The sequence below is a fragment of the Chelonia mydas genome, chromosome 21 (genome assembly GCF_015237465.2).
Source record: "Chelonia mydas isolate rCheMyd1 chromosome 21, rCheMyd1.pri.v2, whole genome shotgun sequence".
NCBI classification, from domain to species: Eukaryota; Metazoa; Chordata; order Testudines; family Cheloniidae; genus Chelonia; species Chelonia mydas.
The window spans coordinates 5,153,923-5,179,494 of NC_051261.2; the positions used below are offsets into that span (position 1 = coordinate 5,153,923).

The window sequence follows — 25,572 nt, forward strand, 5'->3', positions numbered from 1 at the left end:
TTTAGGGGATTTTACACAGGAGAACAAAGGGGTTTCCACCCACAAGAGAGATTATGTAAGGCCCTGGAAACCCCTCCATTTTGTCTTCAGCCTGCTCAAAAGATAGCCTCTCCACTCCAAGGAGATGCCTGAAAGAAACTGGAACAAAGGCAGTAACTACGGGGGTGTGAGAGATTGCTGGACCCAGACTAGGAAAGAGTCTAGTCTGTCAAAGAAGCTTATTGGAACATCTCTGAGGGTGAGATTTTCCTACTGTTTTAGGCTTAGACTTATTTTGCTTGGTAATTTACTTTGTTCTGTTATTACTTGGAACCACTTAAAGCCTACTTTTTATATTTAATAAGATTTTTAATGATTAATTAATCCAGAGCAAGTAATTAATTCCTGGGGGAGGAAACAGCTGTGCATCTCTCTCTATCCGTGTTACAGAGGGTGAACAATTTATGAGTTTATCCTGTATAAGCTTTATACAGAGTAAAACAGATTTATTTGGAGTTTGGATCCCCTTGGGACCTGGGTATCTGGGTGCTGGAGATAGGAGCACTTCTTAAGCCGTTTTCAGTTAAGCCATACCCATTTCATTTTCCTTAGGATTTCTGTTGAGTTTGCACAGTGACAAGTGTCCACATGCATTAGGTACATTACTCGTACAGCCATGCCAACAACTAATGCTTTGAACCAGAAGCCATCTACTCCTACACCAAATAATTAGTATTATAGTACAGTTTTCAAGATGATCCATCTTCGGCCAAGTCAACATGCCTGGAGTGCCACACCCCCTAGGAGCTTGTAAGAGTCTATTCTCTCGTTTGGTACACGGTCTCCCCAATTCTCAAAAGCTATCGTCTCATCCCACCTATCCCTCCAAACTGTTCCCTTACCTCTCTTCGTTTGTAAGTTCTCCCAACACACCCTTGCCTCATGTTTCTTCACTCCAACACCATCCTTCAGCCCCTCCAGCCTGGTTTGTCCTCTTCATTCCACCCTAACTTCTTTAACCAAGCTTTTTAACTGCTCCTTCCCAGACCAGTCTCAGGCCTGTACTCTGCTCCATCCCCCTCTTCCTGTTGGACCCAGTTGATCCTCTCAAGACTGTTGAGCCAGGGATGAGAGTCTTGTAGATGCCCAGGTGATTTTCCCCCTCTGGCTCCTCGGCAGAGTCTCTTGCAGGTTCCTCCTCTAGGATAGGGTGGGATCTGAGTTACTACAGAGAAGTCCTTCCTGGGTGTCTGGCTGGTGAGTCTTGCCCACATGCTCAGGGTTTAACTGATCGCCATATTTGGGGTCAGGAAGGAATTTTCCTCCAGGACAGATTGGCAGAGGCTCTGGGGGTTTTTCGCCTTCCCCTGCCGTGTGGGGCATGGGTCACTTGCTGGAGGATTCTCTGCACCTTGAAGTCTTTAAACCATGAGTTGAGAACTTCAATAGCTCAGATATAGGTTAGGGATTTGTTACAGCAATGGGTGGATAAGATTCCGTGGCCTGCTCTGACCTTAAAGTCTAGGAGTCTTCCTGTTGACTTTGGCTTCACTCTGGACTCATGCCCGCAACGCTACGCGATGACTGGAGAAACGTATCGGCTGCCACTGGATGTGATGTGAGGAATGCCAGGAGCTGGGAGTCCTGGTGCCGCAGCTGAAGAATACAGATCACACTATCATCACTCCGAGAGCAAGAACCATGCCGGAGAGGACCCCGAAGGATACCATCTGCTGCCCATACGTGGAAAACCTGAAACGGAAGCCGGCCCAGGGCAAGGCATTCGAGGTGACGTTCAAGTGGGACCCAGCAACCACTTCCTCCCTGGGAGCAGCTTCACCCAATTTGCCAACTGGAAGTGCAGCCACAGGGCCCAGCTCAACTGTGTCCCACTGAACGGAGCCGTCCACACCATGGGATTAGGGACAAGCGATGCGGGAAGTGCGGCTACGCCAACGAGACGCTACCCCACGTCCTGTGTAGCTGCAAGCCCCATTCGAGAGCTTGGCAGGTGCAACACAATGGCATCCAAGGTCGCCTGGCCAGAGCCATCCCGCCACCAGTGGGGAAGGTTGCCGTAAACTCCGCCATCCCCGGAACCAACAGCCAACTGCAACCAGACGTTGTCATCACCAACAAGGACCGGAAGAAGATGATCATGGTGGACATGACAATGGCTTTCAAGATCAGGATCCCGGCCTTCTGCAATGCCCGAGCTTGAAAGGTAGAGAAATACGCCCCTCTGGCCAAAACCTTGAGAGCTAAGGGTTACCAGGTCCAGACAAACGCACTGATTGTTAGAGTCCTTGGCGCATGGGACCCCAGTAAGGAGCGAGTGCTGAGATCATGTGGATTCGATCAACGCTACACTCGGCTGATGTGGCAACTCATGGTGTCGGACGCCATCAGGTGGTCGAGGAACATCTACATAGAACACATCACTGGACATCGGCAATACCAGGAGGGATGAGCTGGAGTGCCCACGAGAAGCGCAGTCAGGAAAGTACCAAATACTTTCCTCATGGATCCTATTTTCTAAATGGACAACCGACTTAATTCTCAATTATTGAGGGACAATCTCCGCTCATTGATAGATTTTGCTTTCCATGACCAAATCTCTGCACAACTTTTCAAGAGTGATGTACCTGAGTATTTGGATTCTAATATCTAAACTGTATTGTTAAACTGATTCACCTAAATTGGGGTTATTGCTGATTATGTGCTCTATGTACCATATGACTTTTAAAAACTAACTTTATATTTGTAGACAAGCTAAGCACTATACCCAGATGATCACAAGCTAAATATGAGTCAACAGTGTAACACTGTTGCAAAAAAAGCAAACATCATTCTGGGATGTATTAGCAGGAGTGTTGTAAGCAAGACACGAGAAGTAATTTTTCCGCTCTACTCCGCACTGATTAGGCCTCAACTGGAATAGTGTGTCCAGTTCTGGGCGCCACATTTCAGGAAAGATGTGGACAAATTGGAGAGAGTCCAGAGAAGAGCAAACAAAATTATTAAAGGTCTAGAAAACATGACCTAAGAGGGAAGATTGAAAAAATGGGGTTTGTTTAGTCTGGAGAAGAGAAGACTGACAGGAGACAGAACAGTTTTCAAGCTCACAAAAGGTTGTTACAAGGTGGAGGGAGAAATATTCTTCTTCTTCTTAACCTCTGATGATAGGACAGGAAGCAACGGGCCTAAATTGCAGCAAAGGTGGTTTAGGTTGGATATTAGGAAAAACTTCCTGTCACGGTGATTAAGCACTGGAATACATTGCCTAGGAGGTTGTGAAATCTCCTTCATTGGGGATTTTTAAGAGCAGGTTGGACAAACGTCTGTCTGGGATGGTCTAGATAATACTTAGTCCTGCCTGAACTGCAGGTGACTGGACTAGATGACCTCTCAAGGTCCCTTCCAGTTCCATGATTCTATGTGCAGACACTCTTTTACCAACCTGTATATTTTATTTTATTTTATTTTAACATTAGCTTTGATAAAATTTGTGTGTGTGTTATGCCTATGACAAAAATGGGACACAGATACTCAAACTTTACATCATTCCGACATGGCTACTCAAAAGCAATAAGCTCCCTAACATTAGCATATAAAAGGTTCAACACAACTGCTGGGGGGTGGGGGGGGAGGAAAGAAGAAAAAGCCCCAATACTTGACTACAGCAGGTATTAAAATCTATTTTAAAATAAAGTTATACAACTTTAGATCTTTCCCTTTAAAAAGATGTTAGTCTACATAAAGCACAGCACCCAACTGTATGGCTATCAGGGCCCTCCCCCCCTAGTAAACTGCACAAGTTAATCATCATTTTACGAAGCCATCAGGAATTTGGGTCAAGCTAGAAGAGATGTAGATACAATGACATTCTGGAACTGAACTTCCCCGCTTTTCGGGGAGTTATTATTAAGTAGCGAGGTGACCAACCTGCCTAATGCCTTCAAAAAAGCCTCAATCCCAGCTGTTAGGCTGGGAAACTCAGCAAGAATAAAAGCAAGTTGTTGCAACTGCTTGAATACCAAGTACATAAATGCATTATTAGCTAAATGCAATAGCGTGCATGAGCACTGCCATCACGAAAACGAGGATTGTACAATGACCTTTATTTCCCCCTCCGAAGAACTTTATGGCTGTGATATGAACTCACAGAAGCATAAGCCTTCACTGCCAAGGAGCCCTGCCAGAGAGTTCTGAAAAAGAGGGTTGCCAAACAATCCTGCTTGTAAGCCCCTCTCTCTCTCCCCCCACTCCCCTTTAGCACTTGAGTGGTAGGGTACTCACATAAACTCTTAAACTAAGGTTTTGCTTTTATCTCCACCTAAAAAAATCAACTGTTCGTGACCTGAGAATTAACTGCAGTCTTGGAACACTGAGGGGAGACAAAAAATACAGGATGTATTAGAGGCAAAAATTGTTTCCAGGAATGATTTATGAAGTGTCAGTCATTCTTTAGTTTTCCAACAGTAACTAGTTTTCACGATACGTATTTAGGGGGACAAAGCACTAACTGAATTTCCTCAGGTTTATGGGTTTACTTAGCAATCAAAATAGAGTTTTTCTTGGAAGGTGATCGTAGAATAAGAAGGGGATAAAAAACAGATGCTACTAACCTTTGCACTCAGGGGCAGGCCCACTCCACTCTCCATTGACTTGATCTTTCGTTGTACAATGAATGGAGGCCTCTCCAATAAGAGAGAAGCCCGGGTCACATTTGTAAGTTACTGCAGAGCCAAAGGAAAACTCTTCTCCACTCTGACCATTATGGGATCCATCGGTGATATCAGGAGGTGGAAGACAAGATATTGCTGAAGCAAAGACGGTCAACATGAAAATTAAAGTTTCCACTGAAGGTGAACCGAAGAGAGTTTTCACTAAGAAAGTTGTCTCAGATCCTCCCAAAAAGCTATTTAGCCATTTGGAAGCGTACTTAACATTCCATTTTAACATTTGAAGCAATACCCCTTTCAGATTCTGAAAGTTTTTCTACTTTTAGGCTTGACCCAACCCAGTACGTCCATTGCTCAAGGAGGATGCTCCATAAAACACCAGCTCTGGAAGATGACCTTGGCAGAGCGCGCCCCTTCCCAACATTAGCCTCAAGAAGCCAGAACCTCTTGTCCGGCATCTCTCGAGACAGTATTGTTCCACCAGCAGAAAACTAAGCTAGAACAATTCTTGTAGCAGCAGCTGATTCTAGACCGGACATCAGCAGCATGATGGATAGACCAAGCCCTGAAAGCATTCAAGAGATCAAATTAAGGTAAAGGCAAATTAATTGTGATTCACTCCAAAAGAGCCTCAGATTTTAAGTGGATAGTCACATTTGGGAAGCCTCAAAACTTCTTGAAGTCATTATCATGCCTTTTACATAGTGAACAGGAGGATTACACAGATACAATAGTGAAGAGGAGCCATGAGGCCTGTTGGATTGTGCATATTAAACAGTGCCAAGTGAATAATCTAAAAAGGTACCAAAAAAAAAAAAAGATTCCGTAGAAGTCATCCAAACACCATGGTGAAGCACAGTATGATTTCATTCCTCCCCACTGTCACTTGAATTAAATGCCAAAGGAAGAACAGAGACTCATCTGAAGCGCCAGCTATGCTGCATCATCTCCAGACATGAACCGTTCTTAAAACCATTAAATTGCTTTACCTTGGCAAAGTGGAACCTCCTTATCCCAATCAACTCCATTTTCCACAAGCACACACTGGGCAGAAGTCGCTCCAATTAATCTGTGCCTAAAGAAAAAAGGTTCAAGTTTGTTACTCATGGAAGCAAAAAACTAGTTCCCCGTCCAGAGATGGAACATGGTTTCTTTCTGCCAGTAGGTGGAGACAAATCATTGAAAAAGGGATACATCTAACACCACAGGACCAAGGAAGACGAAGGCCAGGTCTACAGTACACATCTACGTGGGTACAGCTACAGTAACGCCTCACTTAACCTCGTCCCAGTTAACATAGTTTCGTTGATGATCAATTAGGGAACATGCTTGTTTAAAGTTGTGCAATGCTCCCTTAGAACGTTGTTTGGCAGCCGCCTGCTTTGTCCACTGCTTGCAGAAAGAGCAGCCCGTTGGAGCTAGCTGGTGGGGGCTTCGAACCATGGTGGACCGGCAGCCCCCCCGCCCCATTAGCTCCCCTAAGTTCCCTGTGTGGCAGCTGCCCAGCAGGCTATCAATTGTCAGGCAGTTCAGCTGTCCCTCCCCCCACTGCCCTGTGCTGCTCCTGTCCTCTGCCTTGGAGCTGCTCCCGGGAGCCTCCTGCTTGCTGTGCGGAGGTGGAGGGGAAAGAAGAGTGCTAATATCCGGATGTCCCCCTCCCCCTGTACCTCTTCTCCAAAAAGAGGTGGGGAAGAACACGACAGGGCTCAGGACAGAGGGAGCTTGCTGCAAACAACTGCTGTCTCAACTTGCTGATCTATTTAAAAAGGCAATGTACTTAAAGTGGGCTCAGCGTACTTAAGGGGGCAATGTACGCACGTGTCTCTCTCTAGAGTGTGAGGCTACATTAACAACGTGTTAACCCTTGAGGGCTTAGCCAAAAGCACTGCATTTCCGAGTCCATTGAGCTGAAGGTCCAGCTAAACCCAGCACACAAAGTTGCAACATACTGACAAAGCTTACACTTGGTCTTCACTGCAGAACGCACTAAGCATTCGATTAAATTGAAGTGAAAGAACTTGAAGAAATCAATCTCCTGTGAAGGCAGGGAACAGTGAGAGAGAGAGCGCGCGTGCGCAGATGGGCCCAAGCAGCTGCTAGTGTGTAAAACAGAATTACACCCAAAGGCAACCTGCCGAGAGCAGTAATGGGAGACAAGACAGCTGCCCTGAGCGGTCGCCCACTTGCCATCTCCCTGTTCCATATTCAAAATTCAAGCATCTTAACTGTCCAAGATCTAACCAGTGGTCTTTAAACCCACAAACCTCATAGGACTGCACAATTCCAAAGCCTGAGGGCCCTATAGGCTACTGCACAGAAAGTCATCAAGTCCTTCAACAAGAGCTCAGACATTTCTGTGGATCAAACCTACTTCATCCAGAAGGCAGGGTATTGACCAATCTACAGGATAAACCAAGGGATTTAACTCCCACTTCTGTGCAGCCAGAGAGCCTGCCTTGCCCCAGGGAGTTACCTCCCCACGCCCAGATACATCTAACTGAGACTGGGCCTGGACATCTCCCACCACCCCAAACATTCCTTGGGAGTCCAATCTCTGCTGCCTGGACAAGCCACCGAAAGTTCTGATACACAAAAACAAAACTCTACACAACACCTGCATTCCTGTCGTTTGTGTGCCCACGCAATGCAATCCATTCAATTAGCAGGGAGGGTAAAGAGCTATTTAAACTAAGTACAATGCTGCCACAAGAACAAAACGTAAAAACTGGCCGTGAAAAACTTTAAGCTGGAAATTAAAAGGTTTCGAACCATCAGAAAGGTGAGGCTCAGGAAGAGTCACCCAATAGTAGTTGTGGGGGCAACTAACTTAGTTTGAGAGAGAGTCAGACAAGTTTGTGTGTGCAATTATATGATGGGGTTGCTTGCGATGGTGGGGCTCCGCAACACCAGGGTTTGTTTCCAGTGTGTGTGTTACATTCCTAAGGCTCACGCGTCAGGATTTCAGCCAGTCACCTGAAGCAGTCAGGACAGGATTCCCCCACCCAATGTATTCTGAGTTGGTTTCTTTTATCTCCTTCCTTTGAACCATCAGGGACAGCCATGGTTGAAAATGGGACACTGGATGGGGAAGGCCAGGACTCTGAGGTGGCATCAACCGCTCTCACCTCAGTGCTTGACTTGCTGGTTCTTGCTTACATGCTCAGGCTCTAGTATGTGGGGTTGTTAGGAAATGTTCCCCCGGGTCAGATTGGCAGGGACATTGGGGGTTTTCTTGCCTTCCTCTGTAGCATGTGAGTGCAGGTCACTTGCCAGGATTATCTCAATATATAACTCACTTCAACATTTCCCTGCCATGACAGGGACCCGAGGAATTTGTACACCTCAGGCTCTCCTGTTCTCTGACCATGGCACATAATGGTCTACGCTCCTGTGGGCTGTAGTATTTTAGACTACATTTTGGTTTAAGTTTAGTATGTGGGTCTCTGGGAAGCGTTAGTGGCCTGTGATATACAGGGAGGTCAGACTGGAGGATCTGGTGGTCCCTTCTGGCCTTAAACTCTGAGACCTCAAAAATCCAAAACACACCTGCTCAGTGCAAGGAAGTCACAAGCTATTTTTGATTCCCCAAGGCCTGGCAACATAACCCACATGGACATAAGCAAAAACTGCACTTGATGCTATCCTGGGGAATACCGACATCTGTAAGGGAGGGACAGACAAATATTCGCTATTGTAGAGCAGGAACAGGTCTGCTTCTACTGGATGCGGCATTTTATGGGCAATATTCTGCCGCTAGCTCCCAGCACCCACACAGAAACCCCTGTAACAAGGGAGAGATGGCACGCATCAGTAAGTGCCTGAGGTGGGACACTCAAGCTCATAACCCAACCCCAACTGGATGATCTCCTAAGGGCTCTACGCTGGGATCGTCAAAAGCACCTGAGCGAGTTAGATGCCCATCTCCCACTGAATGACAACCATAGCTGGGTGGCTATCTTCCTTCAACTCCTTTGAAAATCGCAGGTGTAATTCTTAACAAGGGCCCAGCCCATGGCTACACATCTATAGCACACCACTCACTTTTGTTCTTCAAGTTAAGCAGCCTTTCTTGTCTCATTTTGCCAGACTTCACCAGCAGTTTTACACCAGGCTAGGTTCTGTTAATTTGTCCAAAGCAGCAATTTGCCACTCACCCTTCATTACAGGAGAAGTTTGCTGTCGCACCAAACCGGAGATCCGTTAAATCAACCCTGCCGTTTTCGAGTTCTAGTGGTTTACATGGTCTTCCTAGAAGAGAACAAGACGAACATTAGTATTACTTCTTTTGACCTTAACGGGAAAAGGGGATATGCTAACTTGCACCCCCTAACAGAGCAAATACCAGGGGAGATCAAAGCCAATGGTCTTGACGTCCAGTACCTGTTCTGTAAGACAGCGGTCAGTACCAAAGGCTACAGAGGAAAGCTTACAACCCACCTTGTGGATAATTTTGTAACATGCCCATGGGAAGTGAGGAGAAGTGGAAGCGGGATGATGCTTCCTAATCCCACACAGACAGTGGTTACCCTATATCCTGAAACAAGAGAATTAAGATCTCCTTGCACATTTAGTGTAAGTGCAAATATTCAGGTTAGAGGGCAGGGGTGACAGATTCTCATTACTCTGGATGATACATTGAGTATACCACGCGTAGTAAAGGTACAAACCTGTTACTTAATGGAGATGGGTAAAACAATTATGATACACGAAAGGCAGGAGTGTTCAGGAAATATTTCCCTTTTGTATTTGGAAAGAAGCACGACAACCTAGTCTCATCACAAGAGTCTGATGAAGTACTTCCATGTCTATTAATAATTAAGGAGGAAGTTAAACTACATCTGCTAGGGATAAACACTGTTAAATCAAAATCTTGGGATAACTTGCACCCAAGTGTCCTAAAAAGTTGGCCAAGGAGATCTCTAACCCACTGATTAAGATGTATAAGAAGTTAGAGTAACTGGAAGTTCAAGAAGAATGGAAGAGCGCTGATCTTGTGCCAGTATGCAAAAAGGGCAACCAGAATGACCTCGGTAACTATAGACTAGTTAACATGATCTCATTCACAGGCATAGTAATTTAAAGGTATTGTGGGATTCATCAATTCCAAGGGCAAATCTGTTCTGACCACTTGTGCAGTGTAGGGAAAATTTTCCCAATTCATAAGGACTTAAGAACAGGAATATAATTAATACCAACCAATATGGTTTTATGGAAAATCAGGTTTGTCTGATAAACCTCTGTTGTTCTTTGAAGTTAGAAAGATGTTTGATAAACGTAACTGATGTAATATGCCTAGACTTTTGTAAGCTGTTTGACTTAGTACCACACAACGTTCTAAATAAAAAATAAACACTTCAATATCAATAGAGCACAACTGAAATGGACTAAGAATTGGCTAAGAGGGTGAGGCAATATCTTTTATTGAACCAACTTCTGTGGGTGAGAAACTTTCAACCCTACACAGAGCTAGTCTTCAGGTTTGGAATACATTTCCGAGACCAAGAAGAATGGTGTGTAAGCTCGAAAGGTCGTCTCTCTCACCAACAGAAGTTGGTCCAATAAATGATATTATCTCACCCACTTTGTGTCTCTAATATCATGGGATTGACATGGCTGCAACACCACTGCAGACAAGAACTGGCTAACTGATATCTCCAGGAGCAGTCACATCAGTGGGAATCATTATCAAACAAACCTGTTTCTAGTAGAATTCTGCAGGGATCGGTCCTAGACCTGCTGCTATTCAACATTTTAATCAGTTGACTGGAAGTAAACAAAAATCACTCCTGACAAAATTTGCAGCTGACACAAAGTTTGGGGGATTGATAAAGCAGAACAGGGCAGTCCTGCAAAGCAATCTGGATCCCCTGGGTCCGTTCAAACAAAATTCATTCTAGTACCGTACAGTGCAAAATTATTCATCTAGACACAATTACTTCTAGCATTAAACTCTATGAAGCAGCGGACTATTCACATGAGCAACATTAAGCAACGTGTTTGCCAGGCCCGGTTCTAAGTGTCTCATCCTTTTTTGAACCCTACCCTGTTCTTTGCCTCCATTTCGTGGCAGAATGTTCCACAGGCTTGTTTTGCGTTTTGTAAATATGTTATTAATTTTCTTGATACGTGAATCCTGATTTTAGACAGCTAAAAATTGCAGGTTCCTCAGTCAAGCTCAGTGGAAGAGCTCTTCTTTGCCCCTACAAGAGTTATTTGTGATGCTTTCTCCCACAGTAGACTTATTCCCATGAAGAACGAACTGTATCAAAAAGTCACCATATCTATAGGGAGTTCAATGTAGATATACTGTATCCAAGCAAAGATAAAGTCAGTACTTTTTATTATTGTACTGGGGAAAAAAAATCTCTGAATTCACACAAGGCACGTAAAAATTGTGACCTATTTACGAAGGCCTGATCGATTCAGCAAAACAAGTTCCGCTGACATCACTGAGACTTAAGAACGCACTAAGTGCTTTGCTGAATCAGGGCCTATATATATTTTCTCAACCCAGAGAAGGTAAGTCTAAGGCTAGTCAAGAAATCCCCATCAGTATTCCACAAATTACGACAAATTAAATCATCATTTAAAACATATGCACAAGACGACAGAGTTAAGGTTCATCAGCATCCAACTGTACATATCCTTACTAGTTACTGTAGTACTGCATTTACTAGGGACTTCTGCATGGAATACAGCATCTATAGTCTTAAGAGGAGGAAACTTGCAAAAATCTTATTGTACTCTTAGCAATGAAGCCAAGAGACGTATTCTCTAAGCTTTGTTATGAATTAGTATTTTGACCAAGTTTGTAAGACACGTTATTCAATAGCGGGTTTACTTTCAGTACAGTGAATTCCGTAGGGCTGAACTCTATCATTTGTTATCAGGGATAGAGCAACTACAATTTTTCCAAAAAGACAGACACTTACCACACCAAAGTGTTTCACTTTATTGCAGTATTTGTGATGTTCCCTATACTATCAACAGGAAATACTATCAACACTATGAATTTAACCGCACCAAGTTGTAGTTGTCCAGTGTTCTGTGCCACCCACTTGAACAAAGTTAAAAGAGGTGATATGGTAAGAACCAGGATCATTAGGGAAACTAAAAAGATGAAAGCTTAGACGTCCTTTATTTTATACCTCCATTTAAAGCTGACCCGCATAGGTAGAGTATCAAATTCCAATAACTTCACTGGTGTGCACTGAATGCCTCCCAGTCAGTCACACGCACATTATGTGGACAGTGGGGTTTCTGGGAGAGAAGAACTACGCTATTCTTAAGTTTATATCTACTACTACACAAGATGTTGATGATGTTCTAGAAAGGCAGATATTCAGCACATGGCCTAAAAACCAGGAAGAAATGTGGTAAACCTATTCCTCCTCTGAATCCTATTTGAGAGTATTCAGCACAGAAGGCTGAAGTTACTGGAATTTTATATTTTAGCTGCTCTTAACGAACCCTACGAAGATATGGAAGCATTCTGATATTTTTTTTTCTGAAGTCAACCACTAATATAACAAAGAACTGTCCAAAATGTATTTAGAAAGTGTTTATGGATACCAGTGTTGAACTGTGAACCACTTCCCCAATAAAAGATGGCTTGCACATCAATTGAAACAAAAAAGCAACAAAGGTACTCACCTTCACAAAACTCAGGGTCTACTGACCATTTTGAATTTTCAAGACATGTAACAAAAGGAGACTTTCCAGAGCTCAAAATGTATCCTGGGCGACAGGAGTATTGCAGTTTGGTTCCAACAGGATAGGAATTTTTCACTCCCCCAGGCAGCTCAGCAAAATGCAACCGTGGAGGAGAATCACAAGTGCCTAGCAAGAGAGACAGACAAGGAAGGGAAAAAGTTAACTATGAAAGAAATTCAATAGTCTGTTGTAACAGAATACTAATTTTTGAGAAGCCACAAATGATTTTATTGGGGACAATTTGGATGCACTTGTTTTCATTAGAGCCTTGAAGCTAGTTTACTGAATGGGCTTGATACAAAACTACAGTACATTACAATTTTACATCATTTACCATGTATACATCACCCTGAGCGTGTATGGTAACGTAGGGTAAGTACATTGTGCAAAACAAGACATTGCTCCACCTCACAGGTTTTATGATCTAACGCAGCACAGGCTCAGAGAGAGGGTTGCTACCACACAGACTGACATGAAAGGTGGTGACGTAGAGGGCAAAGAAGACCAAGGGAGCAATCTATAGAAGAGTCCACGAAACACGTCTGGCATTATCTCTCAGACAGGTAACTTTTATATTTCTCATGTGATGCATGGAAACTGCATGACAGGCATGAGGACAAGCGCTAATGAGAAGCAAAGTGGGGAAAGTAACTGAAATACTTCCCGATGTACTGTATTGTATTTTCTAAAAGCCAACCGATCCTAAATTCTCAATTACCGAGGGACAATATTAACTCGTTGCTATATTTGCTTTCCATAAGATACTCTTAGTATAACCTTTTATGAGTTATGGACCTGAATAACTGGATGCTAATACCTTAACCGTATCACTGAATTTAACAACCGTCATTTGGGATACTGTCGATTATGTACTATATGGTTTGAAAGTCATAAGGTACAAATTTTGTACTTTTGGATAATTTAAGCATTATAGCAAGATGTACAGACGCTCTCTTCTTAACCTGTGCATTAGATCTTTGTAACGTTAGCTTTAATAAAAAAAATTTAATCTATTTCTGTACAGTCACAAACCTAAGGCTGTAACAGGGGATCTGGCTCATTTTATAATCTTTAGGAGTCTTATACCCCAAACTTTGTTTTACTGAAACTGGTACAGCAAAGCAGCTGCACCTTTACCTCCTGTTCAAAGTGGCTTTTTCTTTTCCCTAGCCTACCTCCAACTACGACAGGAGACATTCCTCATCCTACAGCAGCGGGCACTGGGTATTAACACTATCTCACGATACGGGACAGAGTTTAGCCTCCAAGGCAAAAGCCATTCCAATGAGCCTTCTCCCGGGCAAAAGCGCTCCCAGGGGCTGAAGGCTAGCAGAAGTGTGGTTCCACATCAGCCACATGCCAACACGCAGGCTGCTCCAGAACTTCGAGATGAAATGTACTTCGTGAATTTCACACTGCCATTTTCAGACTTGTAGACACTACATGCTAAAAAACTGGAAGCTTTAAATAGCCAAAAGTTCTTCCAACTCACCAGAAGTATCTTTTGTTCCTCCTGGAGGGGAAGTTGTAGGTGTAGTATGTGTTATGCCGATGACAAAAAGGGGACACAGACACTCAAACTTTACACCATTCTAACATTGCTAAACATTAGCATATAAAAGGTTCAACACAACTGCTTATACTTACCTAGACAAGTTGGCAAAGATGGAACCCATGAATTGTTAGCTTCACATCTAACTGAACTGCTACCATGCAGAGTGTAGCCAGAATCACATGCAAATATTACGGCGTTTCCATATGAATAGTCAGGTCCAAACCCAGATTGCTTTTTTCCATTTTTAACTTCTGGCTCAGGACACTTGACCACTGAAAATTAAAAGTACCAGCATAAGAACGTTTGGCACAGAAAGCATGTAGTGTGTGTGGGGATATGGGGGCGTGGGGGAGAATTAGAGGAAAGACGAAAACGCCCTGATACTTGACTACAGCAGGTACCAAAATGTATTTCAAAATAAAGTTATACAACTCTGGATCTTTTCCTTTAAAAAGATGTTAGTCTACATACACCACAACACCCAACTGTATGGCTATCCCGCCCCTTCCCCCACCCTCCACTAAACTGCATGAGTTGAACATCATCATCGTGTGACGTCATCAGGAATTTGGGTCAAGCTAGAAGAGACGTACACACAATGACATACTGGAACTCAACTTCCCTGCTTTCGGGGGAGTTAATATTAAGCAGCAAGATGACCAACCTGCCCTAATGCCTCTGAAAAAGCCTCAATCCCAGCTGATGGCTGGGTAACTCAGAAAGAATAAAACCAAGTTGTAGCAGTTGCTTGTATACCAAATACATAAATGCACTGTTAGCTAAATGCAATAGAGTGCAGGAGCACTGCCGTCACTCAAATGAGGATTGTACAATGACCTTTATTTCCCTCTACGAAGAACTTTATGGCTGTGATATGAACTCACAGAAGCCTGAGCCTTCACTGCCAAGGAGCCCTCCCAGAGAGTTCTGAAAAATCCTGCTTGTAAGCCCCTCTCTCTCTCCGCCCACTCCCCTTTAGCACTTGAGTTGAAGGGTACTGGCATAAAAGCAAAGAGTTTAAGAGTTTATCTCCACCTAAAAATCAACTGTTTGTGACCTGAGAATTAACTTCAATCTTGGAACACTAAGGGGAGACAAAAAACACAGAATGTATTAGAGGCAAAAATTGTTTCCAGGAATGATTTATGAAGTGTCAGTCATTCTTTAGTTTTTCAACAGTAACTAGTTTTCACGATACGTATTTAGCGGGACAAAGCACTACCTGAATTTCCTCAGGTTTATGGGTTTACTTAGCAATCAAAATAGAGTTTTTCTTGGAAGGTGATCGTAGAATAAGAAGGGGATAAAAAACAGACGCTACTAACCTTTGCACTCAGGGGCAGGCCCACTCCACTCTCCATTGACTTGATCTTTCGTTGTACAATGAATGGAGGCCTCTCCAATAAGAGAGAAGCCCGGGTCACATTTGTAAGTTACTGCAGAGCCAAAGGAAAAGTCTTCTCCACTCTGACCATTATGGGATCCATCGGTGATATCAGGAGGTGGAAGACAAGGTATTGCTGAAGCAAAGCATGTCAACATGAAAATTAAAGTTTCCCCTGAAGGTGAACTGAAGAGAGTTTTCACTAAGAAAGTTGTCTCAGATCCTCCCAAAAAGCTATTTAGCCATTTGGAAGCGTACTTAACATTCCATTTTAACATTTGAAGCAATACCCCTTTCAGATTCTGAAGGTTTTTCTGCTTTTAGGCTCGACCCAACCCAGTACGTCCATTGCTCAAGGAGGATGCTCCATAAAACACCAGCTCTGGAAGATGACCTTAACAGAGCGCGCCCCTTCCCAAAATTAGCCTCAAGAAGCCAGAACCTCTTGCCTGGCATCTCTAGATGTAGTATTGTTCCACCAGAAAAAAACTAAGCTAGAACAGTTCTTTTAGCAGCAGCTGATTCTAGACTGGACATCAGCAGCATGATTGATAGACCAAGCCCAGAAAGCATTCAAGAGATCAAATTAAGGTAGAGGCAAATTAATTGTGATTCACTTCAAAAGAGCCTCAGATTTTAAGTGGATAGTCACATTAGGGAAGCCTCAAAACTTCTTGAAGTCATTATCATGCCTTTTACATAGTGAACAGGAGGATTACACAGATACAATAGTGAAGAGGAGCCATGAGGCCTGTTGGATTGTGCATATTAAACAGTGCCAGGTGAATAATCTAAAAGGTAACAAAAAAAAAAAAAAAAAAAAAAAAGATCCTGTAGGAGTCATCCAAACACCATGGTGAACCACAGTATGATTTCATTCCTCCCCACAACAAAACTGTCATTTGGATTAAATGCCGACAGAAGAATAGAGACCCCTCTGAAGCACCAGCTATGCTGCATCATCTCCAGATGTGAACTGTTCTTAAAACCATTAAATTGCTTTACCTTGGCAAAGTGGAACCTCCGTATCCCAATCAACTCCTTTTTCCACAATCACACACTGGGCAGAAGTCGCTCCAATTAATCTGTACCTAAAGAAAAAAGGTTCAAGTTTGTTACTCATGGAAGCAAAGAACTAGTTCCCCATCCAGAAAGATGGAACATGGTTTCTTTCTGCCAGTAGGTGGAGACAAACCATTGAAAAAAGGGATACATCTAACACCTCAGGACCAAGGAACACAAAGGCCAGGTCTACAGTACACATCTATGTGGGTACAGCTACAGTAACGCCTCACTTCACATTGTCCCAGTTAACATTGTTTCGTTGCTGATCAATTAGGGAACATGCTTGTTTAAAGTTGCGCAATGCTCCCTTAGAACGTTGTTTGGCAGCCGCCTGCTTTGTCCACTGCTTGCAGAAAGAGCAGCCCGGTGGAGCTAGCTGGTGGGGGCTTTGAACCAGGATGGACCAGCAGCCCCCCCGCCCCATCAGCTCCCCTAAGTTCCCTGTGTGGCAGACTCCCAGCAGGCTATATCAATTGTCGGGCAGTTCAGCTGTCCCTCCCACCACTGCCCTGTGCTGCTCCTGTCCTCTGCCTTGGAGTTGCTCCCGGGAGCCTCCTACTTGCTCTGCGGGGGAAGAAGGGTGGTAATGTCAGGGTGTCCCCCTCCCGCTGTACCCTTTCTCCTCAGAGAGGTGGGGGAGAACACGACAGGGCTCAGGACAGAGGGAATTTGCTGCCAGCAACTGCTGTCAACTTGCTGATCTACTTAAAAAGGCAATGTACTTAAACTGGGGTCAGCGTACTTAAAGGGGCAATGCGCACATGTGCCTCTCTCTCATGCGCGTGTGTGTGTGTGAGAGAGAGAGAGAGAGAGAGAGAGAGACTGTCTCTCTCTGCCATGCTGTGTCTCCTCCCTCCATTTGTGCTGCCTGGTAGAGTGTGAGGCTACATTAACAACAATGTGTTAACCTTTGAGGGCTTAGCCAAAAGCACTGCATTTCCAAGTTCATTGAGCTGAAGGTCCAGCTAAACCGAGCGCACAAAGTTGCAACATACTGACAAAGCTTACACTTGGTCTCACTACAGAACACACTTAGCATTTGATTAAACTGAAGTGAAAGAACTTGAAGAAATCAAACTCCTGTGAAGGCAGGGAACAGTGAGAGAGCACGCGCGCGCACAGATGGGCCCAAGCAGCTGCTAGTTTGTAAAATAGAATTACACCCAAAGACAACCTGCCGAGAGCAGTAATGGGAGACAAGACAGCTGCCCTGAGCGGTCGCCCACTTGCCATCTCCCTGTTCCATATTCAAAATTCAAGCATCGTAACTGTCCAAGATCTAACCAGTGGTCTTTAAACCCACAGACCTCATAGGCCTGCACAATTCCAAAGCATGAGGCCCCTATAGGCTACTGTACAGAAAGTCACCAAGTCCTTCAACAAGAGCTTGGAAATTTCTGTGGATCAAACCTACTTCATCCAGAAGGCAGGATATGGACCAACCTACAGGATAAACCAAGGGATTTAACTCCCACCTCTGTGCAGCCGGAGAGCCTGCCTTGCCCCAGGGAGTTACCTCCCCATGCCCAGATACATCTAATTGAGACTGGTCCTGGACATCTCCCACCACCCCAAATATCCCTTGGGAGTCCAATCTCTGCTGCTTGGACAAGCCACCTAAAGTTGTGATACAGAAAAACAAAACTCTGCACACCACCTGCATTCCTGTCATTTGTGTGCCCACGCAATGCAATCCATTCAATTAGCAGGGAGGGTGAAGAGCTTGTGGCAAATTGCCGGCACTACTTTGATGGGTCTCGCGCTCTCTCTTCTTCAGGAGGGTTCAGGGCACCGTTTCTCGCCCCTGAACTGGGGTATTAACTGCCCCACTAGTGTCCTAGAGGAGGAGTGGAGTTGAGAGGGAAGGACCTGGGCCCGCCCTCTACTCCAGGTCCCAGCCCAGGGGCCCTAGGGAAAGCAGTAAACCACTAAAACTAGTGGTTTCTTCTTCTGGGCTACTTCCCTCTCCTGCCCTTCAGCTTGTGGGGCTTCCTGCCCTCCCACTGCACAAGCCAGGTGTCCCTTTACCTAGGGTCTTGGTCTTCTTAGCCCACCGCAGCACTTCTCCAAACTCTCCTCTGCTTCCCTCCAAACTGCTCTCTGCTCCAACATCCATCCATTCTGCTTCAACTCCTTTCCTTGTCTGATTGAAGCTGGGGTGGGGGGAGGGGGGTTATCAGGTGACTGGCTTCAGGCGTTCTAATTAATCTATAGCGAACTTTCTTCCTTCTACAGGGAATAAGGCTCCCTTCTAACACTCTCCTACTACCCTCTGGCCATGCTGTATCACAAGCTATTTAAACTAAGTACAATGCTACCACAAGAACAATGGGTAAAAACTGCCCACAAACAACTTCAGGCTGGAAATTAGAGGGTTTCTAACCATAGGAAAGGTAAGGTTCAGGAACAGTCATCCAATAGTAGTTGTGGGGGCAACTAATTTAGTTTGAGAGAGAGCCAGACAACTTTATGCGTGCAATTCTATGATGGGGTTGCTTGTGATGGCAGGGCTCAGCAACCCTGGGGTTTGTTTCCAGTGTGTGTGTTATATTCCAAAGGCTCACACGTCAGGATTTCAGCCAGGCACCTGCAGCAGTCAGGAAGGGATTCCACACCAAATGTATTCTGAGTTGGTTTCTTTTATCTCCTTCCTTTGAACCATCAGGGATAGCCATGGCTGAAAATGGGACACTGGATGGGGAAGGCCAGGACTCTGAGGTGGCATCAACCGCTCTCACCTCAGTGCTTGACTTGCTGGTTCTTGCTTACATGCTCAGGCTCTAGTATGTGGGGTTGTTAAGAAATTTCCCCCCGGGTCACATTGGCAGTGACATTGGGGGTTTTCTTGCCTTCCTCTGTAGTATGTGAGTGCAGGTCACTTGCCAGGATTATCTCAATATATACCTCACTTCAACATTTCCCTGCCATGACAGGGACCCGAGGAATTTGTGCACCTCAGGCCCTCCTGTTCTCTGACCATGGCACATAATGGTCTAAGCTCCTGTGGGCTGTAGTATTTTAGACTACATTTTGGTTGAGTTTAGTACGTGGGTCTCTGGGAAGTGTTAGTGGCCTGTGAAATACAGGAGGTCAGACTGGAGGATCTGGTGGTCCCTTCTGACCTTAAACTCTGAGACCTCAAAAATCCAAAACACACCTGCTCAGTGCAAGGAAGTCACAAGCTATTTTTGATTCCCCAAGGCCGGGCAACATAACCCATACGGACAAAAGCAACAACTGCACTTGATGCTATCCTGGAGAACACCGACATCTATAAGGGAGGGACAGACAAATATTCGCTATTGTAGAGCAGGAACAGGTCTGCCTCTACCTGGTGCTGCATTTTATGGGCAATATTCTGCCACTAGCTCCCAGCACCCTTACAGAAACCCCTGTAACAAGGGAGAGATGGCACGGGTCAGTAAGTGCCACATGACCCCTGAGGTGGGACTCTCAATATCATAACCGAACCCCAACTGGATGATCTCCTAAGGGCTCTACGCTGGGATCTTCAAAAGCACCTGAGCGAGTTAGATGCCCATCTCCCACTGAATGACAACCATAGCTGGGTGGCTATCTTCCTTCAACTCCTTTGAAAATCGCAGGTGTAATTCTTAACAAGGGCCCCAGCCCATGAATACAGATTTATAGCACACCACTCACTTATGTTCTTGAAGTTAAGCAGGCTTTCTTGTCTCATTTTGCCAGACTTCACCAGCAGTTTTACACCAGGCTAGGTTCTGTTAATTTGTCCAAAGAAGCAATTTGCCACTCACCCTTCATCACAGGAGAAGTTTGCTCTTGCACCAAACCGGAGGTCCATTAAATCACCCTTGCCATTTTCAAGTTCTAGTGGTTTACATCGTCTTCCTAGAAGAGAACAAGATGAATATTAGTGTTACCTCAGATTACCTTAATAGGAAAAAGGGGATATTCCAACTTGCACCCTCTAACACAGCAAATACCAGGGCAGATCAAAGCCAATGGTCTTGGAGTCCAGTATCTGTCCTGTACAACAGCAGTCAGCACCAAAGGCTAAGGAGGAAAGCTTAAAACCCACATTATGGATAATTTTGTTACATGCCCATGGGAAGTGACGAGAAGTGGAAGTGGGATGATGCTTCCTAATCCCACACAGACAGTGGTTACCCTATATCCTGAAACAAGAGAATTAAGATCCCCTTGCAGATTTAGTGTAAGCGCAAATATTCATACTGTAAACGTTAACGCCCAGATCCCGAAAACTCATATGCAGAACCATATTCATGTGGGTAGACCCATTGACCTCAACTGGCAGCAATTACAAATAAAAAGCAACATAAGACACAGAAGAAAAAAAAAAAAAAGGATAGACGGCATAAGTTACGAAATGTAAAAATTTATATGGGGCACTAAAGACATCAGTGAGAGTCTCACAAGTGGCATGGTTACAGACAATAAAGAGAAGATTTTGAAGTTCGTTAGGGACAAAAGAAATCCTTCTGTAAGAGAATGTACCCGTGTCCACACCCTAGAGACTGCTGTAATAATCTCTGTACCGAGCATGCCTTCTGAGGCATCATCTGAAAATGTATAAAAAGAAAAGGAGTACTTGTGGCACCTTAGAGACTAACAAATTTATGCTCAAATTTGTTAGTCTCTAAGGTGCCTCAAGTATTCCTTTTCTTTTTGTGAATACAGACTAATACGGCTGCTACTCTGAAACCTGAAAACGTATAGTTTACTGGTCAATACTGTCCTGATAAAATGCATGGTAACATTGTCTTTGAAGTTAGAAGATTTCCCTGTATAATGTTAACTCATATTGCAAACCTACAGCACAAGTTGGCAAACAGGACTGTCTCAAAGGAATGTGTGCTCTGCTTAATTTGCATTTAAGCAACAAGCAGTCATCAAGCAGGAAGAAAAAAACTTCCAAAAAAGAGAGGAAAAGCAGCAGGGAAGATCTTTTCCCAATAGACTTTTTGTCAGCTGGGAATGTTTTCCCAGGGGCGGGACTGACACTATAAAAAAGGAGCAACAAAAACTCCCAGGCACCCCCTCCTCCCTCTCACTCCATCCATCAACTCACTGCGCTAGAAGAGACAAAGGAAGCACCAACTAAGCTGAAGAAGGGGTCCTCACTTAAGAAGTTTGGTCAGCAAGACTGCTGAGAGCATATGGTAAGAAAAACTTCATTTTGAATTTAACAGCGTTTTTTAACTTGAGCACCAGTTGTGATTTATCTTGACCTCTCTTGTAACCCTTTCAGACTTATGCCTCATTACTTGCATTTCCTTAAAATCTTTGTAGTTAATAAACTTGTTTGATCTAATCCAGTGTGTTTTAATTGAAGTGTCTGTGAAACTCTATTTGGGTAACAAGAAAGAAAGAGACTCGAAATGAATTTGTATTGTCCGGGAGAGGGCTGGGCAATACAAGACACACATTTCTGGGGTGGGGGGTGGGAGGAATACTAGGAATTTGTTGGGGTCACCTTGCAGTATAAGCAAGGCTGGTGAGAACAAAGGTGTGGCTGGCCAAGACCTAGCTGGGAGTGACTTGCACATTGGAGGCTGTTTGTGAGCAGTCCAGACTGGAGGCTACAGCAGCCAAGCTTTGTAAAGGGCACCCCCAGGTTAGAGGACAGGGGTGACAGATTCTCATTAGTCTGGATGATACATTGAGTATACCACGCGTAGTAAAGGTACAAACCTGTTACTAAATGGAGATGGGTAAAACAATTATGATACACGAAAGGCAGGAGTGTTCAGGAAATATTTCCCTTTTGTATTTGGAAAGAAGCACGACAACCTAGTCTCATCACAAGAGTCTCATGAAGTACTTCCATGTCTATTAGTAATTAAGGAGGAAGTTAAACTACATCTGCTAGGGATAAACATTGTTAAATCAAAATCTTGGGATAACTTGTACCCAAGTGTCCTAAAAAGTTGGCCAAGGAGATCTCTAACGCACTGATTAAGATTTATAAGAAGTTAGAGTAACTGGAAGTTCAAGAAGAATGGAAGAGCACTGATCTTGTGCCAGTATTCAAAAAGGGCAACCAGAATGACCTCGGTAACTATAGACTAGTTAACATGATCTCATTCACAGGCATAGTAATTTAAAGGTATTGTGGGATTCATCAATTCCAAGGGCAAATCTGTTCTGACCACTTGTGCAGTGTAGGGAAAATTTTCCCAATTCATAAGGACTTAAGAACAGGAATATAATTAATACCAACCAATATGGTTTTATGGAAAATCAGGTTTCTCTGATAAACCTCTGTCGTTCTTTGAAGTTACAAAGATGTTTGATAAACGTAACTGATGTAATATGCCTAGACTTTTGTAAGCTGTTTGACTTAGTACCACACAAGGTTCTAAATAAAAAATAAACACTTCAGTATCAACAGAGCACAACTGAAATGGACTAAGAATTGGCTAAGAGGGTGAGGCAATATCTTTTATTGAACCAACTTCTGTGGGTGAGAAACTTTCAACCCTACACAGAGCTAGTCTTCAGGTTTGGAATACATTTCCGAGACCAAGAAGAATGGTGTGTAAACTCGAAAGCTCGTCTCTCTCACCAACAGAAGTTGGTCCAATATATTACATTATCTACCCACTTTGTCTCGCTAATATCCTGGGATTGACATGGCTGCAACACCACTGCAGACAAGAACTGACTAACTGACATCTCCAGGAGCAGTCATCAATGGGAATCATTATCAAACAAACCTGTTTCTAGTAGGATTCTGCAGGGATCGGTCCTAGACCTGATGTTATTCAACATTTTAAATAATTTGTCTGGAAGTAAACAAAAATCACTCCTGATACAATCTGCAGATGACACAGACTGGGGGAGTCCTACAAAGCAATCTGGACTCCCTATGTCCGTTCAAACAAAATTCATTCTAGTACCGTATAATGCAAAATTATACATCCAGGCACAAGAAATGCAGGCTGTTCCTAGAGAACGGGGAAACTATATTCTGGGAAGCAGCAAGTCTGAAAAGGATTGAGATCACAGCAGACAATCAACTGAACGTAAGCTCCCACTGCAATCCTATGGAAAAAAGGGCTAATACGATCCTTGATGTATTAACAGATGTGATTGCAAAGCCACGGGCCATTATCTTTGAAAACTCATGGCAATCGGGGGAGGTCCCGGACGACCGGAAAAAGGCTAATGTAGTGGCCATCTTTAAAAATGGGAAGAAGGAGGATCCTGGGAACTACAGGCCAGTCAGCCTCACCTCAGTCCCTGGAAAAATCATGGAGCAGGTCCTCAAGGAATCATTTCTGAAACACTCAGAGGAGAGGAAAGTGATCAGGAACAGTCAGCCTGGATTCACCAAGGGCAAGTCATGCCTGAATAATCTAATTGCCTTCTATGATGAGATAACTGGCTCCGTGGATGAGGGGAAAGCAGTGGACGTGTTCTTCCTGGACTTTGGCAAAGCTTTTGACATGGTCTCCCACAGTATTCTTGCCAGCAAGTTAAAGAAGTATGGGCTGGATGAATGGATTATAAGGTGGATAGAAAGCTGGCTAGATTGTCGGGCTCAACGGGTAGCGATCAATGGCTCCATGTCTAGTTGGCACCCGGTATCAAGCGGAGTGCCCCAAGGGTCGGTCCTCGGGCCGGTTTTGTTCAATGTCTTCATTAATGATCTGGAGGATGGGGTGGATTGCACCCTCAGCAAGTTTGCAGATGACACTAAACTGGGAGGAGAGGTAGATATGCTGGAGGGTAGGGATAGGATACAGAGGGACCTAGACAAATTAGAGGATTGGGCCGAAAGAAATCTGATGAGGTTCAACACGGACAAGTGCAGAGTCCTGCACTTAGGACAGAAGAATCCCTTGCACAGACTAGGGACCGAATGGCTCGGCAGCAGTTCTGCAGAAAAGGACCTAGGGGTTACAGTGGATGAGTCAAGAGTGTGCCCTTGTTGCCAAGAAGGTCAATGGCATTTTGGGATGTATAAGTAGGGGCATTGCCAGCAGATCGAGGGACGTGATCGTTCCCCTCTATTCGGCATTAGTGGGGCCTCATCTGGAGTACTGTGTCCAGTTTTGGGCCCCACACTACAAGAAGGATATGGAGAAATTGGAAAACGTCCAGCGGAGGGCAACAAAAATGATTAGGGGACTGAAACACATGACTTAGGCGGAGAGGCTGGGGGAACTGGGATTGTTTAGTCTACAGAAGAGAAGAATGAGGGGGGATTTGATAGCTGCTTTCAACTACCTGAAAGGGGGTTCCAAAGAGGATGGATCTAGACTGTTCTCAGTGGTAGCAGATGACAGAACGAGGAGTAATGGTCTCATATTGCAGTGGGGGAGGTTTAGGTTGGATATTAGGAAAAACTATTTCACTGGGAGGGTGGTGAAACACTGGAATGTGTTACCTAGGGAGGTGGTGGAATCTCCTTCCTTTGACGTTTTTAAGGTCAGGCTTGACAAAGCCCTGGCTGGGATGATTTAGTTGGTCCTGCTTTGAGCAGGGGGTTGGACTAGATGACCTCCTGAGGTCCCTTCCAACCCTGATATTCTATGAACAGGGAAGAAGAAGTAGGGAGATGATAGCAATGCTGTATACAGCATTGCCGAGACCCATACGGGAATACTGTACCCAGGTGTGGTGTCCCCTTTTTTAAAATGGTGTTGAAAAATTGCAGATGGTGTAGAGAAGAGCCACAAAAAGGTATTCACTGGCCTGAGAAAATGCCTTACAGTGAGAGACTTAAAGAACTCAGTCTGTTTAGCTTGTCGAGAGACCGTGAACCTACCTGATTACAGCATCTGAGGACCTTCACAAGGAGAAGATACCAGCTACTAAAGGGCTCTTTAATCTAGCAGAGAAAAGCGGAACAAGAACCAAGAGCTGGAAAGTCGAGCCAGACAAATTCAAAATGGAAATAAGGCGGAAGTGTTTAATATGAGGGTGACTAACCATTGGAACAAATTACCAGAGGCAATGGCAGATTCTCAGTCTCTGCAAGTCTATAAATCAAGACTGGATGTCCTTCTTGAAGATATGCTTTCGTCAAATACACGTTTTTGGCCTCAGAAAAGGGATAACTTGGTGAAATGTAATTCGCCTGTGATGTAACAATCTCTTCTAGCATTAAACTCTACGAAGCAGCGGACTATTCACACGAGCAATATTAAGCACAGTTGTGTTTGCCGGATCAGGTTCTAAGT

General features: G+C 44.3%; 1 protein-coding gene across 1 annotated transcript in view; it reads right to left on the reverse strand.

Annotated features, from left to right (window-relative positions):
* Positions 1-25,572, reverse strand: part of LOC102941465 (complement receptor type 1) — a 195,833-nt gene that overhangs the window by 3,380 nt on the left and 166,881 nt on the right. The window contains exons 51-58 of the mRNA XM_043533800.1: positions 20,158-20,251; positions 16,322-16,407; positions 15,258-15,452; positions 14,025-14,204; positions 12,318-12,503; positions 8,819-8,912; positions 5,654-5,739; positions 4,608-4,802 (exon numbers count right to left, since the gene is read on the reverse strand). Coding sequence (XP_043389735.1) covers positions 4,608-4,802; positions 5,654-5,739; positions 8,819-8,912; positions 12,318-12,503; positions 14,025-14,204; positions 15,258-15,452; positions 16,322-16,407; positions 20,158-20,251 — 1,116 coding nt within the window. The remainder of the gene's footprint in view (positions 1-4,607; positions 4,803-5,653; positions 5,740-8,818; positions 8,913-12,317; positions 12,504-14,024; positions 14,205-15,257; positions 15,453-16,321; positions 16,408-20,157; positions 20,252-25,572) is intronic.